The following is a 26,719-nucleotide window of genomic DNA, read 5'->3' as shown; positions in this document are numbered from 1 at the left end:
ATTATCAATATTTTGGAACAGAATAAAATCACTGGTGTGAGAAACTTTTCTGTAACTATTAGTTATTCATCTTCTGCTACTGTTTTAGGGGGAAAAACCACTAGTAATAAAAATCTTCATGGTTTCTGAACAAATCCCTCAAAATGAAAGTGAGAACTCATTTAAAATACATCAAGTTTGAGACTCCATAAAGTATTTTCCTAAAAATATGAAGAAATTAGCACTTTAGAAATAACACTATTCACAAAATATATTTAGAAGAATCAAAATAAATAACTCATACCTCACCAAGTGAATAATATCGTCTTGGAATCTGGGAGTCTGGGTAGATGTTTTCTAGGTACCAAGAAAAGGGCTTACACTTCAAATTTTCCCTTAGTGCTTTTCTGACTGATACATCTCCATAATCCACTTTAACAACACCTAGAATTTTTCAGAGAAAAATATAAATTAGTTTATACTACCTTTGAAGCAAAAATTACCCCCCTCCAAAAAAACATGCCACTAATCACTTTTACTATCATTTTTAAAGTACTATACTTTCTGTTCAACAAGATTGAATTATATATGCAGTTGCTACCATGGTTGACTCTTTTATTGTCATTCAACTTAGCAAATTAAATACCAAATGGAAAGTTTACTTATTAATTAGATTTGCATTTTCTCTCCAATACTTATGTTTAAAAACCTTTTATTTCTTGGGAAGGATCATTAATTAAGTGAAAATTGTTGCGAATTTAGTAGCTTAGAATTGAAGACAACTAAATTCTGTGATTTCTCTATATGAAGTATTTTTCACAAAGCATTTTATAGCTTTCTTCTTATTTTTCTACAATACCATAAATTTACCATTTTTTATTATCTAATATGTAGGACAGTGGAAAGTGAGCCAGGCTCAGTTAAGATGAAGTGGAATCAAGTCATGTGCCTGACACAAATGCAATGAAATGGAGGACTTTCAAGAGTTCCTGATGAAAAAACTGGAGCTGAATAGAAAACATGACAACTATAAGAGCATACATAGCAAGGTAAAATTGAACAAGCAATCAAAAGGACTAAAGAAAAGAAAATTCTTTACATTCCTATATGGGGAGATAATGTATTTTATTTAAAAACTCTGTCATCAGGAGTAAAAAGAAAAATCATCTAAATAGACAGAAGTCCTTGTATGGTAGTGTTATGTTTTTAGGAACTTAAAAGAAAAATGGAAAGGGAGAGAAAGAGGAATACCTTGGAGGAGAGGCAAGTTAAAGACAGAGGGAACATATAGGCAAATTATTGCACATAAATTTGGAATGTAAGAAGAAGTATATACATATATATGGGGAAGGAGTGAAGTGTAGTGACACTTGAACCTCAGTTGAATCTGAATTAGTCAAAGAAGGTAAAAATACACATATGCAATAATTCAGTAAAAAAATACATTTCACTTAACAGGTAAATAGGAGGGAAAGAGGCTAAAGGAAAGGTAAATTAAGGGAGGAATTGGACAGAAGTATAGAAAACTATTAAAGAGTGGGTGGAAAACAAAAAGAAGGAAAATACATGGGAAGAAGATGGAAGGAAATATATATTTATCATTCATAATTGTGTCTATTAATAGGATGAACTTATCCATAAAACAGAAGAGGAAAGAAGAATGGATTGAAAACAAGAAATTACTATAAGGTGTTTATAAGAAACACAGCTGAAACTGATTCACACATATTTAAATTGAGGGACTAGTGAAAAATCTCATGTTTCAGCTAAACATTAAAAGGCAAGAGTAGCCATCATGGTATCAGCTAATGCAAGAACAAAAATAAATATAATTAAAAGAGGTAAGCAGAGAAACTGTATTTTACCAAAAGAGTCTATAGAAGATGAATTAATTTAAATACTGAAAACAATTATAATATAACATCTATGCACCAGATGCCATGAATTTAAATTATTAAAAAAATTAAATGTTACATACATTTTTTGAAATGGTAAAACTACAGTAGTGGGGGCCTCAATTTTTGCCCCAGATCTAGCTCAGTCTAATTAATAAAATAAACAAAAAAGAAATTCAGGATTTGAATAGAATTTCTAGAAAGTTAGATATAGTAGATTCCTGGAGAATACCAAGTTGGAATAGACAGGAATTAATATACTACTAAGCAATGCATGGCACCTTAACAAAAAAAAAATTGATTGCATATTAGAATGTTATAAAAACTCACAAAATGCAGAAAGCAATACTATTAAATGCATCTTTTACTGACCATAATGCAATAAAAATTAGATTCAATAAAGTTTCATTGAAGCATAGATTACATAGTAATTGAAGTGAAATAACATGTTATTAATGAATGGATGGGTTTAAAGAACAAATCAAAGAAATAATCAATATTTTATTAAAGTTAATGACAACAATGAGATATCATATCTAAGTTTTTGGTATGCAGTTAAAACAGTGCTTAGGGGAAAATTTATACTCTAAAGAGTTTCATCAATAAGAAAGATCAAGATTAGAACAAAGTACAGTCCATACATCTAAAACACTTCTTGGAAATTAAAAAAAAAAACTCAATTATCATAACAAATTTGAAAATCAAAGAAAAAAATGACAAAACTAAAATAAAAATCACTTGAATTAATAAATAAAACTAGTGTTTAAAAAGCAATTGAATAGACCATTAACTTTAAAAAAGAGAAAAAGAAAATCCTTAGTATTGAAAATATAAAAGCCATAAATTTTTTTAAATAATAAAATAAATTATTGGGAATCATTTTGCCCAGTTATATTCTGATAAAACTGACAAATTAAAGAAATGGAAATATGTTTCCAAAAATACTAATTGCCTATATTATTAGTTTAGAAATTGAGCACTTATTTTTCAAGAAAAATAAATTCAACAAATCATAAAAGAACTCTGCAAGAGTAAATAAAAAAGGACTAGATAGATTTATCAACAAATTCTATCAAATATTAAAAAAAATTCATCCTAAAACTTCATAAACTTAAAAAAAATAGGAAATAACATACAAATAAAGACATCTAAATGCTAATTGTTAATGGAAGAGTCTGGCAATATAATAAAAATGCCACACTACCCAAATTATTTTAGTTATACTAAAGAGTTACTCTATAAGCTGTTATTTTCTGGAACAATGTTGGGAAGCAGTCTTGGAACAAATAATATTTGGGAGAATGCTTATGGTGACCAATTTCTGCAAAAGAACTACTTTTTGCTTGTTTCAGACTAGGAAATTCAAGGCTCCCACTAATACCTGCCAGGAGAGGAGAGGAATGACAATGATTTTCCTCAGTCTTAGCATACTCTGGGGACATCAGAATTGCCTAGAAATATGGGACCATGAATTATTCAAGACTAAGGTAGAAATTCCATTGCAGCTGGATCATGAAGAGTAGGACAATTCCAGAACTGTCTGTCCTTCAAGGAGTTATATGGGAGGCCCTTCAGTGTCACAATATAGAGGGCATTTATAGAATACTCTGCATTATTCTAGTCATCTCATTGTAGAAATGGCAAAATGGATATGGATTGGAAAATTTTCCAAAACAGAGGAAGTAGAATAATCATGGAGGTAAAATATGTTTGGTATCAGGATAATATCTATAAATATTTATATTTATGTTTGGACCAAATCTGTGATTTTATTAATATGAGGAATTTTTGATGAGGAAATGACCTCTACCAATGTAGATTATTGTATGCTCTGCAACTGAAAGTCTTAGAGAGTTTCCAGGGGTCACTGAAAAGTTAAATGACTTGTCCTGGGTCATACAACCAGTATGTCTCACTTATATATATATATCCTGACTCAGAGGCTGCCTTCCTATTAACTATTGGGTTTTGATTCGTCAGTCTGACAAAACTGGGTCACAAAGAGAAACTATGTTTCTCCACAAAACATACATCTGTGCCACTGTTAGGGGCTACAGCATTTGTCTGTGGAAAAGAACAAAGTTAACTTCTCCACATGAGAATTAAATCATAGTTTTTGTTTTATATCTCTATATCCTAACATTATGAGTTAAAAAGTCCCTATAGACTATAAAAAGGCAATTAAAATAAGTATAAAATTGAAAAATAGAGAAAGTTTAATAATTTTAAGCTGAGGATATTTGTAACTAACAAAAGGAAGTTTTAGGAAAACTAGGTACACGCAAATGCCTAGTATTCAAATATTGTTATTCTGTTTGTCCTTCATTTTCAAAGAGGACCATGGCATCAGGGAAATGATGATATGACTTGCAGTTGACTTTGATTTGAACAAGGAAGGGCTGGGCAAGGTCACCAGACTCACTTTCTCCTCCAGAGTCATCTGGAGATGACCCAGGATGCAATGGGAGACCCTAGCCCTTTTAGGCTAAGGTCTTTTCAGGTAGTCATTTAGAGTGAGGTCCAAAGAAGTGAGGTCCTTTCTCTGTATCTCCCTTCATATGGGGTCAGTGAGACCAAAGGAATATGTACTTAAAAAGGAAAGGTTCTCCAGGCAACTGTTGCCTACTTTTCAGGTCAGAAGTGACCTAGACTCCTGTAGGTAGTAACCTCAAGAAAACCAAACCAGACCAAACAAAAAAAAAATCCTCTCTCCCAAATGTCTCTTCCCAGTCCTCCACCACCAAAACAAAAAATCCAAAACCAATCTGAACTCCAAAGAGACATGTTTTTCCTATTAATTACTATGCAAATAGTATGAAAAGCTAATATTTGACTTAAATTGAGAAACTGAGGTAAACAGTAGTTAGCATGTATATACCAGAATAATCAAAATAATTATTTTGACATTTTTATCTTCCAGAATAATATCATGAGTTCACCATTGATATAGCACTTTAAGGTTAAAATCCATTCTTAATAATTATAGCTGACATTTGCATAGGACTTTAAGCCTTACAAAGCATTTACACATATTAGCACATTTGATCCTCAAAATACCCTTATGAGAGAGAAGCTAAAATTATCTCCACCTTAGAAATAAAGAATGAGATTTACAGAGATTAAGTGATTTGCCCAGAGTCATAAAACTAGTAAAAGTCTTTGGCAAAATTTGAATTTAAGTTTGTCTGACTCCAAATCCAGCACTCTTTCTACTGTCTACTTCAGAACAAAAGATGCTGTCAGAATGGCATGAAGGGTAGAGTGCCATATTTGGAATGAGGAAGATATGGCATCTGAACTGACACCTTCTAGCTTTGTGATAACAGGCAAGTCACTTAACATCTCTGAGATCTGTATTGCTCATGTATAAAAGGGTGATATAATAAATAGCTTTAGCACCCTCCTTAACAGGGTTATAGTGAGGCTCAAATGACATAATTTGTAAAAAAAAATACTCTGCAAATTATAATGAACTACATAAGCATATAAATGTCTGTTCATGGTATTCATAATTAATATGATACAACCAGAAATTGGAAAAATAATCTTCAAAAAAGGAAGCTATATTAAATTTTTTCTCAGTCCCCCACCTCCCAAAATTAGCTACAGATTTATATATCAAAGGATAATAATGATGAGACAGAGACAGAGACAGAGACAGAGAGAGACAGAAAGGCAAAGAGAGACAGAGAGAGACATAGAAAGAGAAATATACTTTTCTGCAGGAGTCTTTCATCTCATTAACAAAATGACAAAGTAAAAGTAATTTTCAGTATTTATTAATATGCTCTTGCCACTTTAATGTATTGATTCAGCATTCTTCCCTACTAAGCCAATCAGAAAATCTAATTATATTAGTGAGTTGTGGTTATTAGTTTAAAAAAAAATAAGCTAATACTACCCTGGAAGATGACTGTGTCACATCTTATTAACTAGAATAATTTCCAAAATGATATTACAGAATTTCCCCCTCCCCACAGAATTGGAGAAATAAAAGCCACATACATTCAATTTTTAGTTATCTTTATGAGGAAGTCAGGAGAATTTGTATATAAATTAGTTTGGAAAACAGTAGTTAAATTGATCTGGTGATTAACCTATGTACATGTATATATAATAATACAAATGTCCTATATATAGGTTTGAAGAGGAGGAGAAAAATTCTGCTTTGCCCTAAATACAGTCAAGAAATATAAGAAATAATATAGGAAATATAGGAAAGCCTTGAAAAATAATATAAGAAAGGATATATATGTACAAATTATAAACACAAATGCATATACATATTGAGTATACACATGTTTATATGCATATATGCAGTATAATATCAGTATATGATCTGTGTATGTGTACATATATATCAAATATGCACATGTATACATGTTTATTAGAAGCAGCTATTTTGCACAGTGAATAGAGTCAAGTGTGTAGTCAAAAATACTTGGATTCTAATCTGATCTTAGCTACTTACTTTCTGTGTGACCTTGTACAAGTCACTTAATACCTGTCTGCTTCAGTTTCCTCATATCTAAAATGAGGATGATGTTATCACCTACCTCAATGGTTTATTGTGAGGATAAGATGATAAATATTTGTAAAGCTCTTGGCACAGCATCTACAACATAGTAGGTGTTTAATTAATGCTTCTTGAATTTATATCTATATCCAATCCATACTCACACTAATCCAAGGGATATCAGATTGATATTCATGTAAGTTTTCCATGTGATTTTAGGATTGGTACTAGAAGGGACTGTGAAGACCTAGTTGAAATTGCTCACTTTATAAAGCAGGAAAATGAGGCTGAGAGCAAGGAAGTGGTTCGCTTAAAGTCATACAAAGGCAGAACATTAACTTGAATGTGGGTGTTCTGTACTTGAAATCCAGTGTTCTTTCTTTTTCATTATGCTTCCTCTCTAAGAGAGTTTGAGGAAATTGGGAAGTAAAGTAGAGGGCAGGATTTTTATGTAAATTTTTATACTAAAAATGACTACATGTAATAAATGTTGGATACTAAAAGTTTTTCAGGGAACTGGTAAAGCTGAAATTTTCTTACTGGCATCCTGTTTAAATCATAGGTTGTACCAGAGTGCCAAGGAGTACAAATTGTGGAACAATAAAAGACAGTGTGTGTGTATGTGGGGGCAGTTCTGAGAACCTGGTCTATTGAAAAAGAAAACAAATCTTGATTCAACTGAGAGGTATGAAACACATTTGGGAATAAGGTAATTGATAATATATGTTATAGGTGGTTTTAGTTTGATTTAACAAGCAGTAATTAAACTTCTATTATATGAAAGGCACTATGCTAGGCACTAGATAGACAAAGCAAAAAAAAATGATATGGCCAATTATCCTCAAGGAGCTTACATTCTTTTGTAAGGATACAATGAATACATAGATAAAAACTATATCTTTATCTTTATCCCTATCTACTTCTATCTCCACCTCTAGCCCTCTATCTTTATCTCTACCTCTACCTATTTTTAGCTGAACCCGTGATTTCATCATTATAGGTGAGGAACTTTCTCTGCCAATTGAGATGGGCTCCTCCTTTGTAAGAGGTTAAAAACTCGTCCAAATGTCAAATGGTCAGTATGTGTCAGAAGTAGGACTTAAAATCAAGAATTACTGACTCTAAGACCAACTGTATTCATTATGCCATTCTGCTTGAATAAATAACAAAATAAATCCCAAATAAACTAAAGTCATTAAGGAAGGAAGAGAACACTAACAACGAAAGGGAAATAGAAAAGTTTGTGTAGGAGATAGTACCTGAACTGAGCCTTAAAGCTCCCACCCTTATTGTATAATCTGATTCTTAGCACCCTCTGGTACTGATAGCATTACTTGATATTTTCTAGCATGGCTGGAGTATTGGACTACTAGTCTTTGTTATTTGGCTTCCAAAGCTGGCTTCTGTATTTCCATAATACCAATTAAGAGGATATCTAGTTTAAAGAAGATTGACTATGATGGATAATTCCTGAAATCTTAACCTGATACCTCTTGCCAAAATACCATTGCAAAAGGGATGTATGAGTAATATTCTTTAAACAAATCAGTAATAATACGTACTTATATAGCAGTTTAAAGTTTGCAGACTTTTTTTTTTTTGCCTTTTGGAGGGTAATTGGGGTTAAGTAACTTGCCCAAGGTTACACGGCTAGTGTTTTTTTTTGTTTGTTTGTTTGTTTGTTTTGTTTTTGTTTCTTTTTGTGGGCAGACTTTTTTATTCACAAAAGTCCTGGGATATAAGTAGTAAATGTCTTAGTATCCCTTTTTACTAATGAGAAAACTGAGACAGAGAGTTTAAGTGACTTATCCATGATCAATTAGTAGGTATTTGAAATAGATTTGAAAAACAGGTCTCTCCCTTTTCTGACCAGGAGGTTAATTCAGCTTCTTCTGGTGACTTCAGAAACTGCATTTTTGTTGGGTGAATGCCATGTACCAAATATAGTTTCTCTTTAGAACCTGCCATTCCTTACAGTTAAACAGTGGTTTCAGAAGGCATAGAATTTGCCATAGTCCATGTCCACCTATCTTACCCCAAGGGGATTTTAACACAAAAAGCATAGCTTTTTTTTTTTTAAAGAACTTGAAATAACTCTAAATGTTGTACCAGTAGCAATAACTTTTCAGTCTAGGAGTGATGCTTCTCAGATAAGAAAGAATTAAATGGAATTATGTTTCATAAGAAAGCAACTATTTAGACAAACCCCAAAAGCTTTCCAAATGGTCCTTTGTGTCTGACAGCAATCATCGGATGTTTTTTTTCTCCTTTTTTAGAAATGCTAATAATTACTAAATGGAAAGGGGGGCATAGGAGATCATTAGGTACTCCCAGGGTTCACCTGCATGGTTGCTTCTATGCAAAAAGTGCCAAAAGACACATGAGACTTCTGCCCAGAACAGTATCATGCTGACTTTATTCTCTAGCATTTGCCATCAAAAAAGATTAATGTGAAAACAAAAGGGAGAATTATTTATTGAGTATATATGGTACAGTTCTTAAGTCAGACTTTAAATTACTTGGCATGGGAGACATTCCTGAAAACTACTAACAGAAAAACATCCAGCTCTGATGCAAATTGAGAAAGCAAGCAGGGTGTGCAATTCTTTTTTTTTTAATTTTTCTTTTTGCAGGGGGGAAGGTAGGGCAATTGGGGTTAAGTGACTTGCCCCAGCTCACACGGCTATTTTTGTATTAAGTGTCTGAGGCCAGATTTGAACTCAGGTCCTCCTGATTCCAGGGCCAGTGCTCTATTCACTGCACCACCTAGCTGCCCTCAGGCTGTGCAATTCTAGCACCCAATTCTGCTGATTAGGAAAGTAGAATGGAAGGAGTACTGACCTGAGAGTTTAAGACTTGTGTTCTAGGCCTGGTTCTTCCTCTAAAGACACTGGATTTGGGTGAACAGGGAAATAGCAGGGGGAGAAAATATCTATATTCATTTAAATAATGCTCAAGTTGGTTGTAACTCACTAGAGTAGGCAGTGATTCTACACTCAGTTACATATGATTCATTGTTGATGACAGCTTCAATACATACACACACACAATCACAACATTGCTTTCCTACTCTAGGTCTCAGTTTCTTTATAAATTAAAGGAATTGAAGTAAAAGAGCTCTAAGTGCCCTCCCAAACCTAACATTTTATAATTTCATTATTGTCTTTGTTTTTTCTCAAATTGTCATTCCACTAGGAGGCCTATAATGTCAATTCTTCTGCCAAGCATTTTGAGTCTCAGAGGGAATTCGTGCACCTGTAAGGAAGGAAGGCTGCCAAAACTTTGTGGGAAAGTGGCACAGTTGTAATGCAGTTGTGTGTTATTTGTTTGTTCGGGATGTGGAAACAACAAAGGCAAGTAATTTTGAATATTAATGAAGTTTTGTTATATAGGCTAAAAAGTGCAACTTTGGAAGATGATCAAATGAAATTTAAAATTGAATCTTTCATTTGACACCTGTCTAGATTTCTTTCTTCATTTTCCTTGTTCTTTGGTTTTACCAAAGATGGATAGAAATGGAAATTGAAATGAAATTTATGAAAGAAAAAAAAAGATTTGCAGTACCACTGAGAAAATTTACAAAAATAATTATGTAAACTGTCAACCCTTAATATTAAGAACATAACAAGATGCTTTGAATGCTTATTTTTTGTTGTCTAGAATTAATGCTGATGAAAAAAATTCATATATTTAGGTCTCACTATCTAGGAATTCCTGATTTGACAACTTCTACATGATTTTCTTAATCTGCCAATTCAAATCATATTTGAAATATCTTCTTTTTACTACCTATGCCAGTTAGTCCTTGGCCTTTTTGCTAATATTTTAGAACGGTGAGTAAAGTATTAAGGATATTATAACTTAAGAAATGATCTTGTGTACTCTTGCATAAACAAGGAACACATTTGGGGTATAATATTGTGAAAAAACATTTTGCATTCTCCTTCAGAAGCACATTTCTAATTTCATTTTATTGAGGCTGCCCTTAGAGATGGTATATAAATAAACCATTTGAAGTGAACCAATAATTTAGATAATTCAAACCAAAAAAAGTCAAATTATATGTGCATTTATTTTTTGAAAAAAAGGTTTAAACCTCAACATTTGATACTTTATGTCTTTATATACAACTATTTTTTTAAATTTACTTTTAATTTGTAGAAAAACAAGCAATTTTATAACACAGTACAATAAAAATATGATCATACATGAAATGGCAAATCTGCCATGTACAACCTATTATTTCTTTCAAATATAAAATAAAATTATCTTATAATGTTTTCATATTCTCTCCTGCCCTAGAGATGGCTACTGTTATACACAAATAGTTACACATACACACACATATATGTATACACAGACCTATATATATATATATATATATATATACATAAATAATTAATCTATATATGCTTTTATTTATCAGTTCTTTCTCTGAATATAGATGTCTTTCTTCTTATGTTCTTTATAGTTAATTTGGGTATTTATAATAGACAGAATAACTTATCCCCTCAAAGTCATTCTTAAAACAATATTGCTGTTATCGTATACAATTTTCTCTTGGTCCTGTTTATTTTGCTCTTCAGTGTTTTGTGCACATCTTTCCATGCTTTTCTAAAATCATTGAGCTCATCATTATAGCACTATAGTGCTATAGCACAGTAGTGTACCATCACAGTTATATACCACAACTATATTAATATATAATTAGAATGCCAAATGAATGTTTATCCTTCATTCTTCACTTTATAAAAATTATTCATATTATGAATAGATGGCAGCTGCATCGATCAGTCAAAAAACACGTGTAAAGTATTTACTATGTTCTAGGTACCAAGGGCTAAGGACATGAAGACAGGCAAAAAGTCCCTGAACTGAGAGTATCAATATAACACCAACCAATCAGTCAAAATATTTATTAAGGGCCTATAATGTTCCAATCACTGTGCTTCATTTCTTAGAAAGTATCCTCATAATTTCCATCAATAAACATTTAATTAACATAATATGTATGTCAGGAACTGTGTTTGATGCTGGAGGTGCAAAAACAAAAAAATGAAAAAAAAAAAAATCCTTACTTGAGGTGAGTATATTCCAAAAGGGGAATTAATACATTTAGGTAAAGAGAATAAATTTGAAGTTAAATATAGAGTATATTTAAGGGGTATATCACTAGCAATTAGGGGGATAGGAACTTCTTCAAATAGAAGGTGGTGCTCTGTATCTTGAAGAAAGAGATTTTATGAGAGAGGTAAAGCAACAACATATTACAGGCATGGCCGATAGCTATTAAGAAGTCATGGAAAGATAGTGGATAGTGTGTTGTATGTAAGGAATGGGGAGAAGGTTAATTTGGCTGGATCACAGGATAAGGTAAGATAAGTAATGTACAATGAAGTTGAAAAATAGCATGAGGCCAAAGCTGTGAAGGACTCTAAAAGCTAAACAGAGGAATATATGTTTGTAGTCTTTGTATTATTAGCTATATTTAAAGTTACCTCAGGGCAAGTAATCTTTAAGATTTTCTTCCTTTTTATATAATTCTGCATATCTTGTTCACCATGTTTTATTCTGTATATCCTGCAAGGTTTACTGAATGTGTAGTTCTTGTTGCATTAAGAACAAATAAACATAAAGTAGCCTGTTTTCCATTCTTAACATATGACACACCATCCACTATCTCTCTGTCCTTTTTATTGGATATACCCATCCCTGGCATATAGTGCCTCGTCACTTCTGTCTCAATTTTTTCCCTCTTTCTTTGAGATACAGTTCAAGTACAACCTTCTATTTAATTACTTTCCTATCCCTTCAATTGTTAGTGCAATTCCTCTTAAACTACCCTATATTTAAATATCTTGTATTTATTTTCACAACTCTGTGCATGACACTATTATAGGACTATAGTCATAATTTATATGAAAAAAAGAAATATATATGCTCACTACACAGTATAATTACTGATAGTTGCTATAAAACAGCATCAGGAAAAAGACACTTCTAGGCTTGGTTAAAATTCAATCATACTCAATATTAGATTTTTATTTATTTATTTTTGTCTAGGCTTGTCTTTACTTTTTAAACATGTAGAAATCATAGATCATTACCTCTAAGACTTTTTGTATCTAAGCAGAGACCACATAATGGGCTATAATAGTAACATATTGTTCTTAAACTTAATGCCACCGAATGCAAAAGCATACCTGTCTCCTTACTAACCTCAGATCTTACAGACACAGAAGAAGAAACTACAGGAATAACTATAAAATGTCAAGATCAACTGATCTGTTCCTATGGATAATATTCTAATGAATGGTTTAGCAAAAAGGAGGTTGCATATAAAATTCTAGGGAGGAGTTATTTTGCTTGAATGGTTTGCTTATCCTAATTCATATAACTTAATGCTTAAGGTAAAATACATATTTACATGGTTTTATTCATATTGAAAGACTGGTGACTTCTGGCCCCAAATTGCCAGATTTTATTATGTTTTGCATGTGTTAGACATAGTTTTTACTAAGTTGTCCAGTGTGTGTGTGTGTGTGTGTGTGTGTGTGCGTGCATGTGTGTAGAATGTACTATTCTTGACTCTTCTTTTTTTTACATATACTAATGACTAGTATTAATATGTTTGTAACATAAAGCACTTTAAACAAAGGGATTTTATTTAAATCTGCAAATTAACAGATATAGTCAACTGTAATTATCCAAGGCAGTGAAAGAGGGCTTTGACACATTATATCCCAAACCAGTGCAAAAACCAAAATTTACTTGCATATGACTCTAGGATGCATTATATAATTCAATTTACTTTAGTTGTAGGTATCCTTCTTTATTTTGTTTGAATTAGATTAATATTAAAACTATGTTTGCCTTCCCTCAGTATACAATGATGAAGTGCAGAGAGAATAAAAAAAAAATCACTTTACATAGCACTTTAAAGGTCTGCAATGCATATTCCTGAAAATAACCCTATATAACAGGTATTACAAGTAGCATAATGCTCAGTTTATACCTGAGAGTTAAAATGGTTGATTAGAATTAGAATTGGTTGATTAGAGTTAGAAATATTGATCTAGACAAGCCTAGACAAAAAAAAATGGTTTTTCAAGGTTACACAATTAGGAAGTGCCAGAGTCTAAGATTTGTGATGCTAATATGCTTCTTACTACTGTCTTTGACTAAGCTGAGAAATGTATTAGATCAGCTGAAGAGTAAAAATTATTTGAGAATAATGTTCAAACTTGTGCCATGACAATTAGTATATAGAGATTATAAACTGAGGGAACAATGTCCCAAACATATTCTGTGCAGTTCCTCAACCTATCCTTAGCATTAACTCTGGAATACCATAGACTATACCACCCAAAATGTTATATTTAAACTCATCTAATGATCTAAGTATCACCAATATCTATGACTTCGTTGTACAGAAATAAATGAGCAAGAAAAAGTCAACCACAGGCTTCTTTGAATGCCTATGGCTTTGATGTATATTATAATAAATTTAATTGTAAAAGTTTATTAAATGTTTGTTTTTGATTGATTAAATGGTATTTGGCATGACATATGTCAGGATCACTAATTTCTCATTTACTACCACATTTCTACTATTCAAAAGGTACTCATCAAGCAATGAGGCTAATTAGGCTAATTTTCATAAGACACATACAAGCACTCTGTAGTTAATAGTTGTATTTCCTACAAACCTTGTGATTACTTCTCTGAAATACACTTCTTAGAATTAAAACTGAAAGTGTGGAACCAAGATGGCAAAGTAGGGGCAGCAACCCAGCTAACCACTTCCAATATTCCCCTCTGAACAATTTTAATATAACACTTCAAATTGAATTCTGGCATGGCATAGTTAACAAAAGTTTGGGGTGAGTCATTTTCATAGTCTAAGAAAACTTAGGAGGTTAAGTATCTGTGACACTTCTTTGAGGATTGGGCCAGAGCTCACATCATATAATACCATCAGTGGTCCTTAGAGGAGGTTGCTAAAGTATAACTAGTAGTTTCAGGAGATCTCAGCCCAGACACTGTAAGTGATTGGCCACCTGACCATAAAAAAATTGCAGGAAACCAAGAGCTGGCACTGGGCATAAGATCAAATACTGATGAGCAATTTTATTACTTATATGCAAAGGTTGCAGTTCAAGGACAGAGAATAACACTAGTGTTTGCCTTCAGGGTAACAGGAGCCCTTTCTTGGTAAAGACCATAGCATAGACCAGGAGAACAGTAACCACATGGCTCCTCAGATCATACTACCTTGAAAACACTGAAAATTACCTAACACCCAGAACTACCTGTTCAAATAATAACAGGAAAAAAGCCTGAAGTTTTGGAAAGAAACTTCCCACATTTGGATGAGCAAAGCCTAAATTTAACATAAATTCAAAGCCAAGAAACAGGCTTAAAAATGAGAAAACAACAACAAAAAAAGAATCTGACCATAAAAATCTATGAAGGTGACAAGGAAAATAAAGACACAAACTTGGAATATGACAATATGATAATAGTTACCAGTAAAACTTCAAAGAAAAGTATGAATTGGACACACACCAACAGGAATCCACATAGGAGCTAACAAAAGAGATGAAAGTGGTAGAGAAAAAAAAATCCAAAAGAATTAAAAAAAAGAAAACTGTGAAATATCATAAAAAAATACCTGGAAAGTAGATCAATGAGAAATAATTTAAGAATTATTGGACTACCTCATAAAAGACTGCAGACATCATATTTTAAGAAACAACAAATAAAAACTGCCTCAATATCCTAAACCAGGGTTGGGGAACATGCATCCTCAAGGCCACATGTAGTCCTCTAGGTTCTCAAGTGTGGACCTCTGACTGATTCCAAACTTCACAGAACAAATGCCTAAAATGATTTACTGCCTATTTCCTCCTGTATTTAACTCCTTTAAGAATCTAGATCATTGTCCTTCAGTGCATGAGACACAGAGAGAGACAGAGACAGAGAGAGAGGGGGAGAGAGAGAGAGAGAGAGAGAGAGAGAGAGAGAGAGAGAGAGAGAGAGAGAGAGAGAGAGAGAGAGAGAGAGAGAGAGAGAGAGAGAGAGAGAGAGAGAGAGAGAGAGAGAGAGAAGGAAAAGCAGAAGAAAATAGGGTGAAAGATATCCCCCAATAAAAACTCCCAGGAATATCAAAGCCAAATTTAGACCTCCCCAGATACAGAAGAAAATATTTAAAGTGATAAGAAAAAGCTATTTAAATATAGTGGAGCCAGAGTCACAAACACAGAAGATTCAGCAGCTTCCACATTAAAGGAGTAGAGGTCTTGGAATATGATATTTTTAAGGCAAAAGAGTTAGGATAAAATCCAAGAATAAAATACCTCCAAAAACTGAGTACAGGGGCAGCCAGGTAGCACAGTGAGTAAGAGCACCAGCCCAGAGTCTGGATGACCTGGGTTTGAACCTGGGCTCAGACAGTTAGCACCCAGCCAGAAACACTTGGCCGTGTAACCTTGAGCAAGTTACTTAACCCCAATTGCTTAGGGGTGGCCAGCTGGCTCAGTGAGTAGGAGCACCGGCTCCAGAGTCGGGACGACCTGGGATCGAATCTGGGCTCGAATACTTAGCACCACACCCAGAAATAACTGGCTGTGTAACCTTGAGCAAGTTACTTAACCCCAACTGCTTAAAAAAAAAAACTGAGTACAATTCTTTGGAAGAAGAAATTGACATTTTTAAACAGGGGATTTAAAAGAATTACTGATGAAAAGACCAGGGCTGAAAAGAAATATTTACATTCAAAAACAAGATTCAAAAGAAGTATATAAAGGTAAACATGAAAAAGAAATCTTAAGAGACTTAACAAGGTTAAACTATGTATATTCCTATATGGGAAGATAATACATGTGACTCCTAGGAACTTCATCATTATTAGGGAAGTTAAAAGGAATCTACACAGGCAGGGGGCACAGGTGTGAGCTAATTATGTTGGGTTGATCTAAAAAATGGTGAAGGATGAAAAAGAAGCAGGGAAAGAAAAGAAAAAGAATGAAAAGAGAAGAGAGAGTAACAATTAGGAGAATTATCTCATGTAAAAGAGGTGCATAAGGAAGAGTTTTTAATGTAGAAAAGAAAATACAGGAGGTGGTAAGTGATATTTGAACTTCACTCCCTTTGGAATTCATTAAAAAAGAAAAATATGAATGCAAGCAAAGTTGGACTTAGAAATGTATCTTACCCAAAAGATAAGTAGAAGGAGATGGGGATAAGAGAAGGGCAGGGTGATAAAAGATAGAGATAATTAAGAAGGGCAGTGGTTGAATGCAAAACATACTTTTGCAGTGGGAGAGAAGGGGGGAGAGAGAGAGAGAGAGAGAGAGAGAGAGAGAGAGAGAGAGAGAGAGAGAGAGAGAGAGAGAGAGAGAGAGAGAGAGAGAGAAAATAGGTTAATAAGGAGTCTTACCAAATTCCTTTTATGGCACAATATAGTTTTTATACCTAAACCAGAGCAATAAAAAACCAAGATGGAAATCTATAGTCCAATTACCATAATATTTATCAATGCAAAAAAATTAAATAAAATATATTCAAGAAGACTACAGCAAAAAATCACAAAATCATACACTATGATCAGGTGGGATTTATGCCCAGTGTTATAGGACTGGTTCAAAATCAGTAAAAGTATGAATACAATTTATCATGTCAACAAAAAAACAACAGAAATCATATGATTATATCACTCAATACATTGAAATTTTTTGACAAATTGCAATGCCAATTTCTATTAAAATACTACAAAACAGGAGTAAATGGAGCTTTTCCTAAAATGATAAGTAGTATCTATCTAAATTCAAGAAAACCTTTTTTCATACTGGGGATAAACTAGAATCCTCAGTAAGTTCAGAGATGAAGAAAAGATGTCCATTATCATCACTATTATAAAATATTCTACTAGAAATGTCACTTTTAATAAATAAATTAAGAAAAATAAACTGAAGGGATAAGAAGAGACAATGAGGAAATAAAGCATATGATATAATGGCATAGAAGACCCTTTAGAATCACATAAAATGAACTAGATTAAACATCCCAAAACCAGTAAAGTTGAAAGATTTAAATAAATACACATAAATCATTAGCACTTCTATTGTTTATCAATTAAATCCAGCAGAAAGAGATATTAATTTATTTATTCAGTGCCATGTCATTATAACTACCATACTACCATACTAATTTATAGTTAGAAAAAATAACTAAAAAATTTCATCTGGAAGATCCAAAAGTTAAGAATATCAAATGCATCCAAAAAAAAAGTGGCAAATGGTGGCATAGAAGTATCAGATTTAAAACAATGAGATTTTTTAAAAAGAGAATCTATGGGTACTAAAGCATTTATGGCAGTAGCAAAGAATCAGAAATTGAGGGAATTCACATCAATTGGTGAATGGCTGAACAAATGGTGGTATCTGGTTGCAATGGAATATTATTGCGCTGTAAAAAATGACTAGCAGCTCCCCTGTCAGGTGGCAGAGTCCGACTGTGGCAAAAAGCCCAGGAAGTGACTGAGGGGCAACATGACCAGGCAAAGGAAACAAAGCAGACAGAAGATTTCAACATTACACTCCCATTTTAGGGACAAAAAGGAGCAAAGCATGGAACAAGACGAAAACAGTGAAGTCAGAACTTCTGCACCAAAAGCTTCAAAGGAAAATACAAGCTGGTTACAGGCCATAGAGGACCTTAAGAAGCAGATAACAGAAGTGGAGGAAAAATTGGGAAGAGAAATGAGAATGATGCAAGAAAATTATGAAATGAGAGTCAACAGCCTGACTGAGAAAAATCATACCTTAAAAAACAGACTGACTCAAATGGTAAAAGAGGATCAAAAAGGCAATGAGGAGAAGAATGCCTTAAAAAGCCAAATTTGCCAGATGGAAAAAGAATCTCAAAAGCTCAATGAGGAGAATCATTGCTTCAGAATTAGATTGGAGCAAATGGAAGCTAATGACTTGATGAGGAATCAAGATGGTGTTAAACAGATCCAAACAAATGAAAGAATAGAAGGCAATGTGAAATATCTCATGGGAAAAAACACTGACCTGGAAAATAGATCCAGGAGAGAGAATTTAAAAATTATTGGACTACCTGAAAGCCCTGACCAAAGTAAGAACCTAGAACTCATCCTCCAGGAAGTTCTCAAAGAAAACTGCCCTGATGTTTTAGTGCCAGAGGGCAAAATAGAGGTTGGAAGGATCCACTGATCACCTCCTGGAAAAGATCCCAAAAAGAAAACTCCTAGGAATATTACAACCAGGCTCTGGAATTTCCAGATTAAGGAGAGAATAATACAAGCAGCCAGGAAGAAACAATTTGAATATTGTGGAAACACAATAAAAATAACCCAGGATCTGGAAGCTTCTACACCGAGGGATCGAAGGGCTTGGAATTAACCTAGTGGAAAAGGAGATCCAAAACCTTAAGGAAGAAAATTACTCTTTTTAAAAAATACAGAAAAACATTATCTCTCCTGGAACTATTGCAGGCCAGTGGTTTTGCCAGGGAGATAGTTCTTCTATTTTTTTTTTCATTATTTTAGTTCTGTTTTATAATTTCTTGATTTCCCATAAAGTCATTAGTTTCCATTTGCTCCATTCTAATTTTTAAGGAATTATTTTCTTCAGTGAATTTTTGGAACTCCTTTTCCAATTGGCCAATTATGCTTTTTAAGGAATTCTTCTCCTCACTGACTTTTTTGGACCTCTTTTTCCATTTGAGTTAGTCAATTTTTAAGGTATTTTCTTATTTTCTTCAGTATCTTTTGAGTCTCCTTTACCAAGATATTGACTCATTTTTCATGATTTTCTTGCATCACTCTCATTTCTCTTCCCAATTTTCCCTCTACTTTTCTTACTTGATTTTCAAAATATTTCTGAGCTTTTCTATGTCCTGTGAACAATTAGTATTTTTCTTGGAGGCTTTTGACCAAGAGCTTTGACTTGTCTTCTGGTTATATGTTTTGGTTTTTGTCACCACAGTAAGATTCTATAGTCTGAGTTTTTTTAATGTTATTTGCTCATTTTCCCAGTCAAATACTCAACTTTCTAACTCTTTGTCAGGATAGGACTCTGCTTCCAGTGGGGTTGGGGCTTGAGGTTGGGTGTACTCTCTCAGGCTTCAGTCGTTTTTATATCAGGTGCTCAATCCCCCACCGTCTGTGGACCAAGTGTTCTGGAAGCAGCAGCAGTAGCTGGACCCAGGCCAAACCCCAGCTAGACCATGCTTCTCTTTCACTGAGGTCCCACAGTTTTTTTTCCCATTGACCTTCTATGTGGTCTTCGGCATTTGTGGGTTGAGAAATCACCACAGCTGCCTGTGATTCAGTTCTGTGGGGCCTGCCCCAGGCCCATCTATGCCAGTGTAACCCATGCCAACCTACATTCTGTTCCCAGCCTGGTGTGATATAACCTTCCTTGCCAATGTTCCCAACATTGTCTTGGGCTGGAGATTTGATCTACTATGTCATTTTGTGGGTTCTGTAGCTCTAAAATGTTTAGAGTTATTTTTTACAGGAATGTGGTGGGTTTTGGGAGAGATCTCAAGTAAGTCCCTGCTCTTTCTCCACCATCTTGGTTCTTCCATCCTGTAACTGACTCCTTGATAATTAGAATTGGGCAAAGGGAAACCAGAAAAGTTATAAGGGGCAAAGAAATAATAAAATAAAATATAAAGAATGAAAAAAATAGAAGAGAATGTGAAACTTCTTAGAAAAACAACTGATCTGGAGAACAGATCAAGAAGAAAAAACATAAAAATAATTAGATGACCTGACAGCTACAATTAAAAAAAATTTTGATACAATAATACAAGATAATAAAAGAAAATTGCATTGAAATATTAGAATAAGAGGGGAAAGTAGAAATAGAAAAAAAATCCACCAACCAATACCTGAAAGAGAGCTTAGAGGAAAACACAGGAACATTATAGTCAAATTCTGAAACCACTAGGTTAAGGAGAAAATATGATCAACAAGAAAAAAAAAATCAAATATAGCAGAGCCATGATTAGAATTACACAAGACATAAAATTGGCTACACTAAAAGACCACTGGTCTTGAACATTATATATTAAAGAACAAAGGAACTTGGGTTATAGAATACATAGCAAAGTTAAGTATAAACTTGAATTGAAAAAATGGAGCTACAATGTATAGATGAAATTTTAGAATTTTATTGCCAAAAGACCAGAACTAAATGGAAAATTTGACATACAAGGTCCAAGAGAAATATAAGGTAAACATCAAAGACTAATTACATGGGACTCAATAAGGACAAATTGTTTCCTTTTTATATGTAGAAATGCAAATTGTATGTCTAAGATTGTCATTGGTACTTGGGTAGTTTCAAAGAAAGAGTGGTGTGTGATATGATTCTAAAAAGGAAAATGATGTCAGACAGGCAAAAATGAATAATTATCTCATACAAATGAAGTGTGAATGGAAGAACTGATGCAAAGGAATTAGATGGGGGAGGATGCTAGATAGTTCTGAAACCCTACTCTCATTAGGAATGGGCTAAAAAGGGACATGTGTGTATGTATGTATGCATGTATGCATGCATGCATGTATAAAAGTCTTCTAAATTAAGAAAGAAATGAGGGCAAGGGAATAGGAAGGGGGAGAGGATAAGGAAGGGATAGGAAATAGGATAAAGGGGTTATAAAAGGATGTGTAGATTAACAGTAATTGGACATTTAGAAACAGGATATTTAGAAGGATATAAAAATCAAAATTCAGAAAGAAATGAGGGTAAGGGATTAGGGTGGAGGGAGAAGATATGGTAGGGAATCTTGGAAGATAGTAGGTTAAGGAATAGGAGGCCAAAATAGTGGGTAGAAGTAAAGTAGAGTAGTGAAGAGGGATAGAAATAGGGTGAGAAGGCTAGTGAGGAAAATAGGAAGGAGAAAAAATAAAGTTTAGAATGTGAATGGGATGAATTTGCCCGTAAAATGGAAACTCATAGCAGATTAAAAATTTGAATTCTATAGTATGTGCTTTAAGGAAATGCTATAAAAATGAGAGATAAACACAAACATAAAATAAAGGTCAGGAGGAGAATTTATTATAAAAAAGAGAGATAGTAATTATGATCTCAGACAAAGTTAAAAGTTAAAATCAGATTTAATCAAAAGAGAAAAATAAGGAAACCACACTGTCAGCCCCATTAATCAATAGTTTTAAACCAGATAAAACAACTATATAGTTAAAGATAATATGAGAGTATACCTGCCAAATTAGACACAGGATTTGTATGAATGTAAAAACAAAAGTTAGATTATATAATAATAATAAATATAATATAAATAAAAAATATAATATAAATAATATAAAAGTTATATAAAGTTAGATCTAAATAATTGAAGTAATATCTATTGTGCATAGGTAGGTAAAGCTAATATAATAAAAATGACAATTTTACCTAACCAATCTATTCATGTAATACAATCCCAGTTAAATTACTAAAAAAAAAATCTCACTGAGTCAGAAAAAATAATAACAGGGTTCATTTGGAACAGCAGAAGATCAGGAACTTCAAGGAAATGTGTGTGTGTGTGTGAGTGTGTGTGAGAAAGAAATAGATTCAGTTTTATCAGACTGTAAATAATATTATAAGGTTAGAGCAGTGTTGAAGTACAAAATGAATAATATATTTAAAAATTTCCTGCACAAATAAAACCTATGTAGCCAAGAATAGAGGGCATGAAGAAAAATTGGTAAAAAATTCTCATAGACAATCTCCAAGATAGAATGTTAGTGGGTAATAATATTGTTGTGGTGTAGGAAATGATGAGTTGGTGGATTTAGAAAAATATAGGAAGATGTGGACTTATAATGGAAGATGCTATCCATTTACAGGGAAACAGATGACAAGTGGACATAAGCATCATGCAGCCTTATGAATATGTGTTTGAGTGTACATTGTATATATTGTATGCCTATTTATATCTATGCACATGTATGTATGAATATATGTGTTTACATATACATATTACATAGCAGGCATGTGTATGCATATATGTGTGTGTGTGCTGCCTTCTTGGGGGGAAGGAAGGGGAAAAATAAAGTAAAAATTTCATGGGAGAGGACACTTGAAACTACACAAGGAAGCAAAGAAAAGATGGACAACTTTGAAAATTATATGTAGTGTTTATTGTACAGGTTTTCTTGAAATGGAAAATTATTGCTTTGTATATTATTTATTCCTCTCTTATAGTCTGCTGTGTATATGGCAATTCTTTTGTCTTTTCTTATTTTGTATTTAAGTTTAAAATAAATTCAAGTATAGGGAAAAGATAAATAAAACTGAAGTCATGCAAATTTTTTAAAATTTTGTAACACATACATTCCTGGAATAATTATTTTATTAAGGAATTACCCAGAGTCATTTGTGACTAGGTTGGGGACACAAAAGAAAGGAAGTCAAAATAGCTTCTAGGCTTTATCTCAAAGAATCTTTTTAAGAAGCTCAATCAAGTGAAGTCCTATCACTGCTTACTTAAGACTATTAGAGGAGAGGATTCCTAGGAGAGAAGAAAATTGTGTCACTGACTTTTATATGAAATCATTGAATAACAGAGTTGCTAGGGCCCTTGGTGGCTACTCCCCTTCCTACCAGATACAAAAAGATGAATAAAATAGATAATGAAGTGATTTGACTAAGATGTCACTGTTATGGACAGATTTGGGATTAGAGCATATATTTTCAGAAACCAGAAGGACTTAGTTCCTAGAGAAAGGTTCTCTAAGTGTGTATAATTAAAAACTGAGCCACAGACTACATCAATAAGGTATGTCAGGAAATAATATTAAATTATCCATTGCATTAAATACTTACAATGTGAAGTCTAAATAGGGATGTAATTAAGGCCAGGTTTGCTCATGAAAAATAAAATAAAGAACTAAAACATGAGCTGGGATCATTCAAACAAACAAAAAATAGCCCACTCTACTTGACTGACTGACTGACTCTCTCAACCCACATAAACAGACATCTACATTTCCATGTAAAATATATGGAAAACAAGTGCATATATCACACACATACATGTGTATGCATGCATATCCTGAACATTTAATCAGGAGTCTTTTTCTACTTGAATTATCTAAATAATTTCAGTTTCATTTTACACATCACTTAGTCTAAAGTAGCTTCTACATAAGAATCTTTTCCCCAGAAAATAAAGATTTAAGTCATAAATTTCTATGAATGTACATAATCTTTTCATGTTATAACATTTGCTTATGTCCCTTTCTTATTAAATCAATAACAATCTAGTATTTCTGATAAGACCCAATTTTTAAACATTATTAAATCTTTAGGTTCACCTTATCATAAAATTCAAACCTATTTTCAAAAGGTTTTAAGCTTCTTGATGCACCTACTCTTACACGTAACATCCAGTAGATGGAAGCATTTTCCCTTTAAAATTTATAAAGACTTCAGAAATGAATTTTCTTTCTGATATTAGAATTGGAATAAACTTCAAAAAGACACATGCTATCCCAAATGTCACACATCTAAACTACAATTTATCTGTCTTTTTGAGAGAGTTTTAAAATTGGAATATAAGATTTTAGCTATTTTTCCTCCCCTTAAAACCTCAGGAGTAGGGGTGGTACCTATAATTTCACTGATATTGGAAATGGAACCAGGTATTCCTTATTTTCACTTAAGGAACAGAAAACTAAATGAATTGATTATATGTCATTATATTATGTCAGTATATTGCTACTGTGGTTCTTACCAAATGAGGCTTGCCTTTGTCCACTGATGTTCACTTTTCTATTGATATTTTTCATTTTAAAAAAGCACAGCCTGTGGAATCTGTCTTCATTAAAAAAAAACATCTTAGAATGTCCAATATGGGTATCAGTGAAGGTTACTTTTCCAGTCAGAGACAGCAGGAGTACTGCCCTTTTCTAGTGATCCCTTGGTGCTTGCTTTCCTTTATCCCAAGCTGTCTTTCTGGCTCCCCCTGCCGAAGTAACATTTCTTTGTATTTTCTCTAAAAACAGAGTTTTCCAATATAATTTTCAATGAAAAAATCAACTACCTCTCCAAACAATTGATCTATTTTGATCACTAACATAAATGAAATAGAAAGAAATTGGATTGGCATTTCATTAATATGATCCACTTCTCAATGCTTAAATGCTATAACATTTGGAAGAAAAAAAAAGAATTAATTGTTTTGGTGGGAATTAAAGAGATGTGTAGACCTGCCTTCAAATTTACTTTGAGTATAGAACTGACACTGTGGATTGAACTCATTTTGAGTTTTATTGACTCTTCAAAGGTTCAGAAGAAATGTGGCTTTCTTCATTGAGTCTATAAACCAAACTAATAAATGTATATTCTACCACAACCTGAAGCAGTGTGGTTAGGGTGCCTGTAATCAACCTTACCACATACCCACTGGTACATTTCATCTTTAGATAATAGTTTGAACCTGCACTTTAGTTCTGAAGCTAACAGTTAAGCTATGATTGAGAGTCTCAAATCTTATAATAGCTTTTAACTGCTCATTACTTTTACATGTATGAAGTAAGTGTAATCAGCTCATATTTCATTGAAAAGCTTTTTTGTCCATTCAATCCTTATGCTTTTAAAGATAAAATGATTATTACATTTGTTTCACACAAAATCATAGGTTAAAAGTACAGATGTCCATTTTATTAAAGGGACACAGATATTCACAAAAATGTGGATTATGTTTATAGGGCACTACCCATTGTCCACTTAAGGTGTTCCAGTTCTTGTGATACTTGTCTTTATGTTTCTCAGTCAACCACATCTTTGTTACTGATGTTGGGCACTTATGGACCTACACAAATAAGCTTATCAGTCAATTTATTTCCTAGGCAAAGCTTTCTCTGGCTCTTATGTTCAGTATGACTCTACCACTTGCCCAGTGGCCAATGAGAGGAAATACTGTTGGATGAACTGAACCATTTAATTTTTGATATTATAGCTATGAATGAAATCAGAAAACAAAAGGAAATCACACCTATATGGAAGGGTGGTTAACAGGTTCTTCTGAGATGGGAAAATAAAGGAGTTTTTTTTTTTTTTTGTGATGTCTCCAAAAGCAATAAGAAACATTTTCATGGGTCATTAAGTCTTCTCATTTCAATGTTCATGAAAGCATTGTAAAAAGGAAATCAACACGATGATAACAGCATCTTTCATGCCAATACCTGTTGCAGAGGATGGAGAAATAAATAATTGTATGAAAAATTTTATAAAGTCGGGGTGGCTATGTGGTGCAGTGAATAGAGCACCATCCCTGGAGTCAGGAGGACCTGAGTTCAAATCTGGTCTCAGACACTTGACACACAGATCTGAACTCACGCCCTCCTGACTCCAGCACCAATGCTCTATTTATTAAATTAAATTAATATAATTTAACTGTTGTTAATTTAATACTCAACAACTTCAATGTAAAGGTAAGGAAGGATGGTAAAAATATGTTGGAAAACATGATTTAAGAGTAGAAAATGGGGCAGCTAGGTGACGCAGTGAGTAAAGCACCAGCCCCAGAGTCAGGAGGACCGGAGTTCGGTTCCATCCTCAGACCCTTAAAACACACACACACACACAAACTAGCTGTGTAACCTTGGGCAAGTTACTTAACCCCAATTGCCCTAAAAAAAAAAGGGGCAAAAAAAAAAGAGTGGAAAATGACAATGTGCAAAGGTTTGGAAATTATTGAGTCTTCTGACATAGAATAAATATTCCAAGAAAAAAAGTTACTATACATGGAAAACACTTAACATAATAATATATACATGCCAATTAAAATGATCATGTTCTAATAGTAAGGAAAAGATAAATTACCAATGTGAAAGTCATTTCCAAAAGAATGTTTTGGGTTCTACCACTAGGCTATCAAAAAGAGAAAAAGGAGAGAGAGAAATTATGACTAAGTTAGAAGAAAACAAAATTGAAAAGAAAGCAGGGCATCCAAGTTAGGAAATTTCAGTTTAAACAATTGATGACAACAAAAAAAAGTGAAACAGATTAAAGATAAAACATTGTAATAAGAATGTAAATTTTAAAGATCTTCCCTGCCCCTAGGCTAATGTGCACCTGAAGCCTTGGGTGGGGGAGGCTTGTTTTTCAGTAGATACTTCTTGATTGGCCAGTGAGTCAATAAGGTTGTTACATTCTCTGAGCCAGGAGAAGGCTATATAAGCCCTGATGTGTAACTTTGTTTTGGGACTCACTTTGAGAAGTGTTCTGTGATTTGATCTGAATTCTGGGAAGCCGTTGTTGAGAGTCCCCCGGCTTTGAAA

At 33.2% G+C, this 26,719-nt stretch overlaps 1 protein-coding gene across 5 annotated transcripts in view; it reads right to left on the bottom strand.

The window, feature by feature from the left end:
* GALNT13 (polypeptide N-acetylgalactosaminyltransferase 13) overlaps positions 1-26,719 on the bottom strand; it is an 812,973-nt gene that overhangs the window by 126,646 nt on the left and 659,608 nt on the right. For all 5 annotated transcript variants that reach the window (XM_069080111.1, XM_069080110.1, XM_069080113.1 and 2 more), the window contains one exon: positions 284-423. In XM_069080111.1, the coding sequence (XP_068936212.1) occupies positions 284-423 (140 nt within the window). The remainder of the gene's footprint in view (positions 1-283; positions 424-26,719) is intronic.

This window comes from Petaurus breviceps, unplaced genomic scaffold, assembly GCF_028583685.1.
Source record: "Petaurus breviceps papuanus isolate PSGF00001 unplaced genomic scaffold, PetGlider_PUasm1.0 91133, whole genome shotgun sequence".
NCBI classification, from domain to species: Eukaryota; Metazoa; Chordata; class Mammalia; order Diprotodontia; family Petauridae; genus Petaurus; species Petaurus breviceps.
This window is presented reverse-complemented; position numbering and strand designations above follow the sequence as displayed.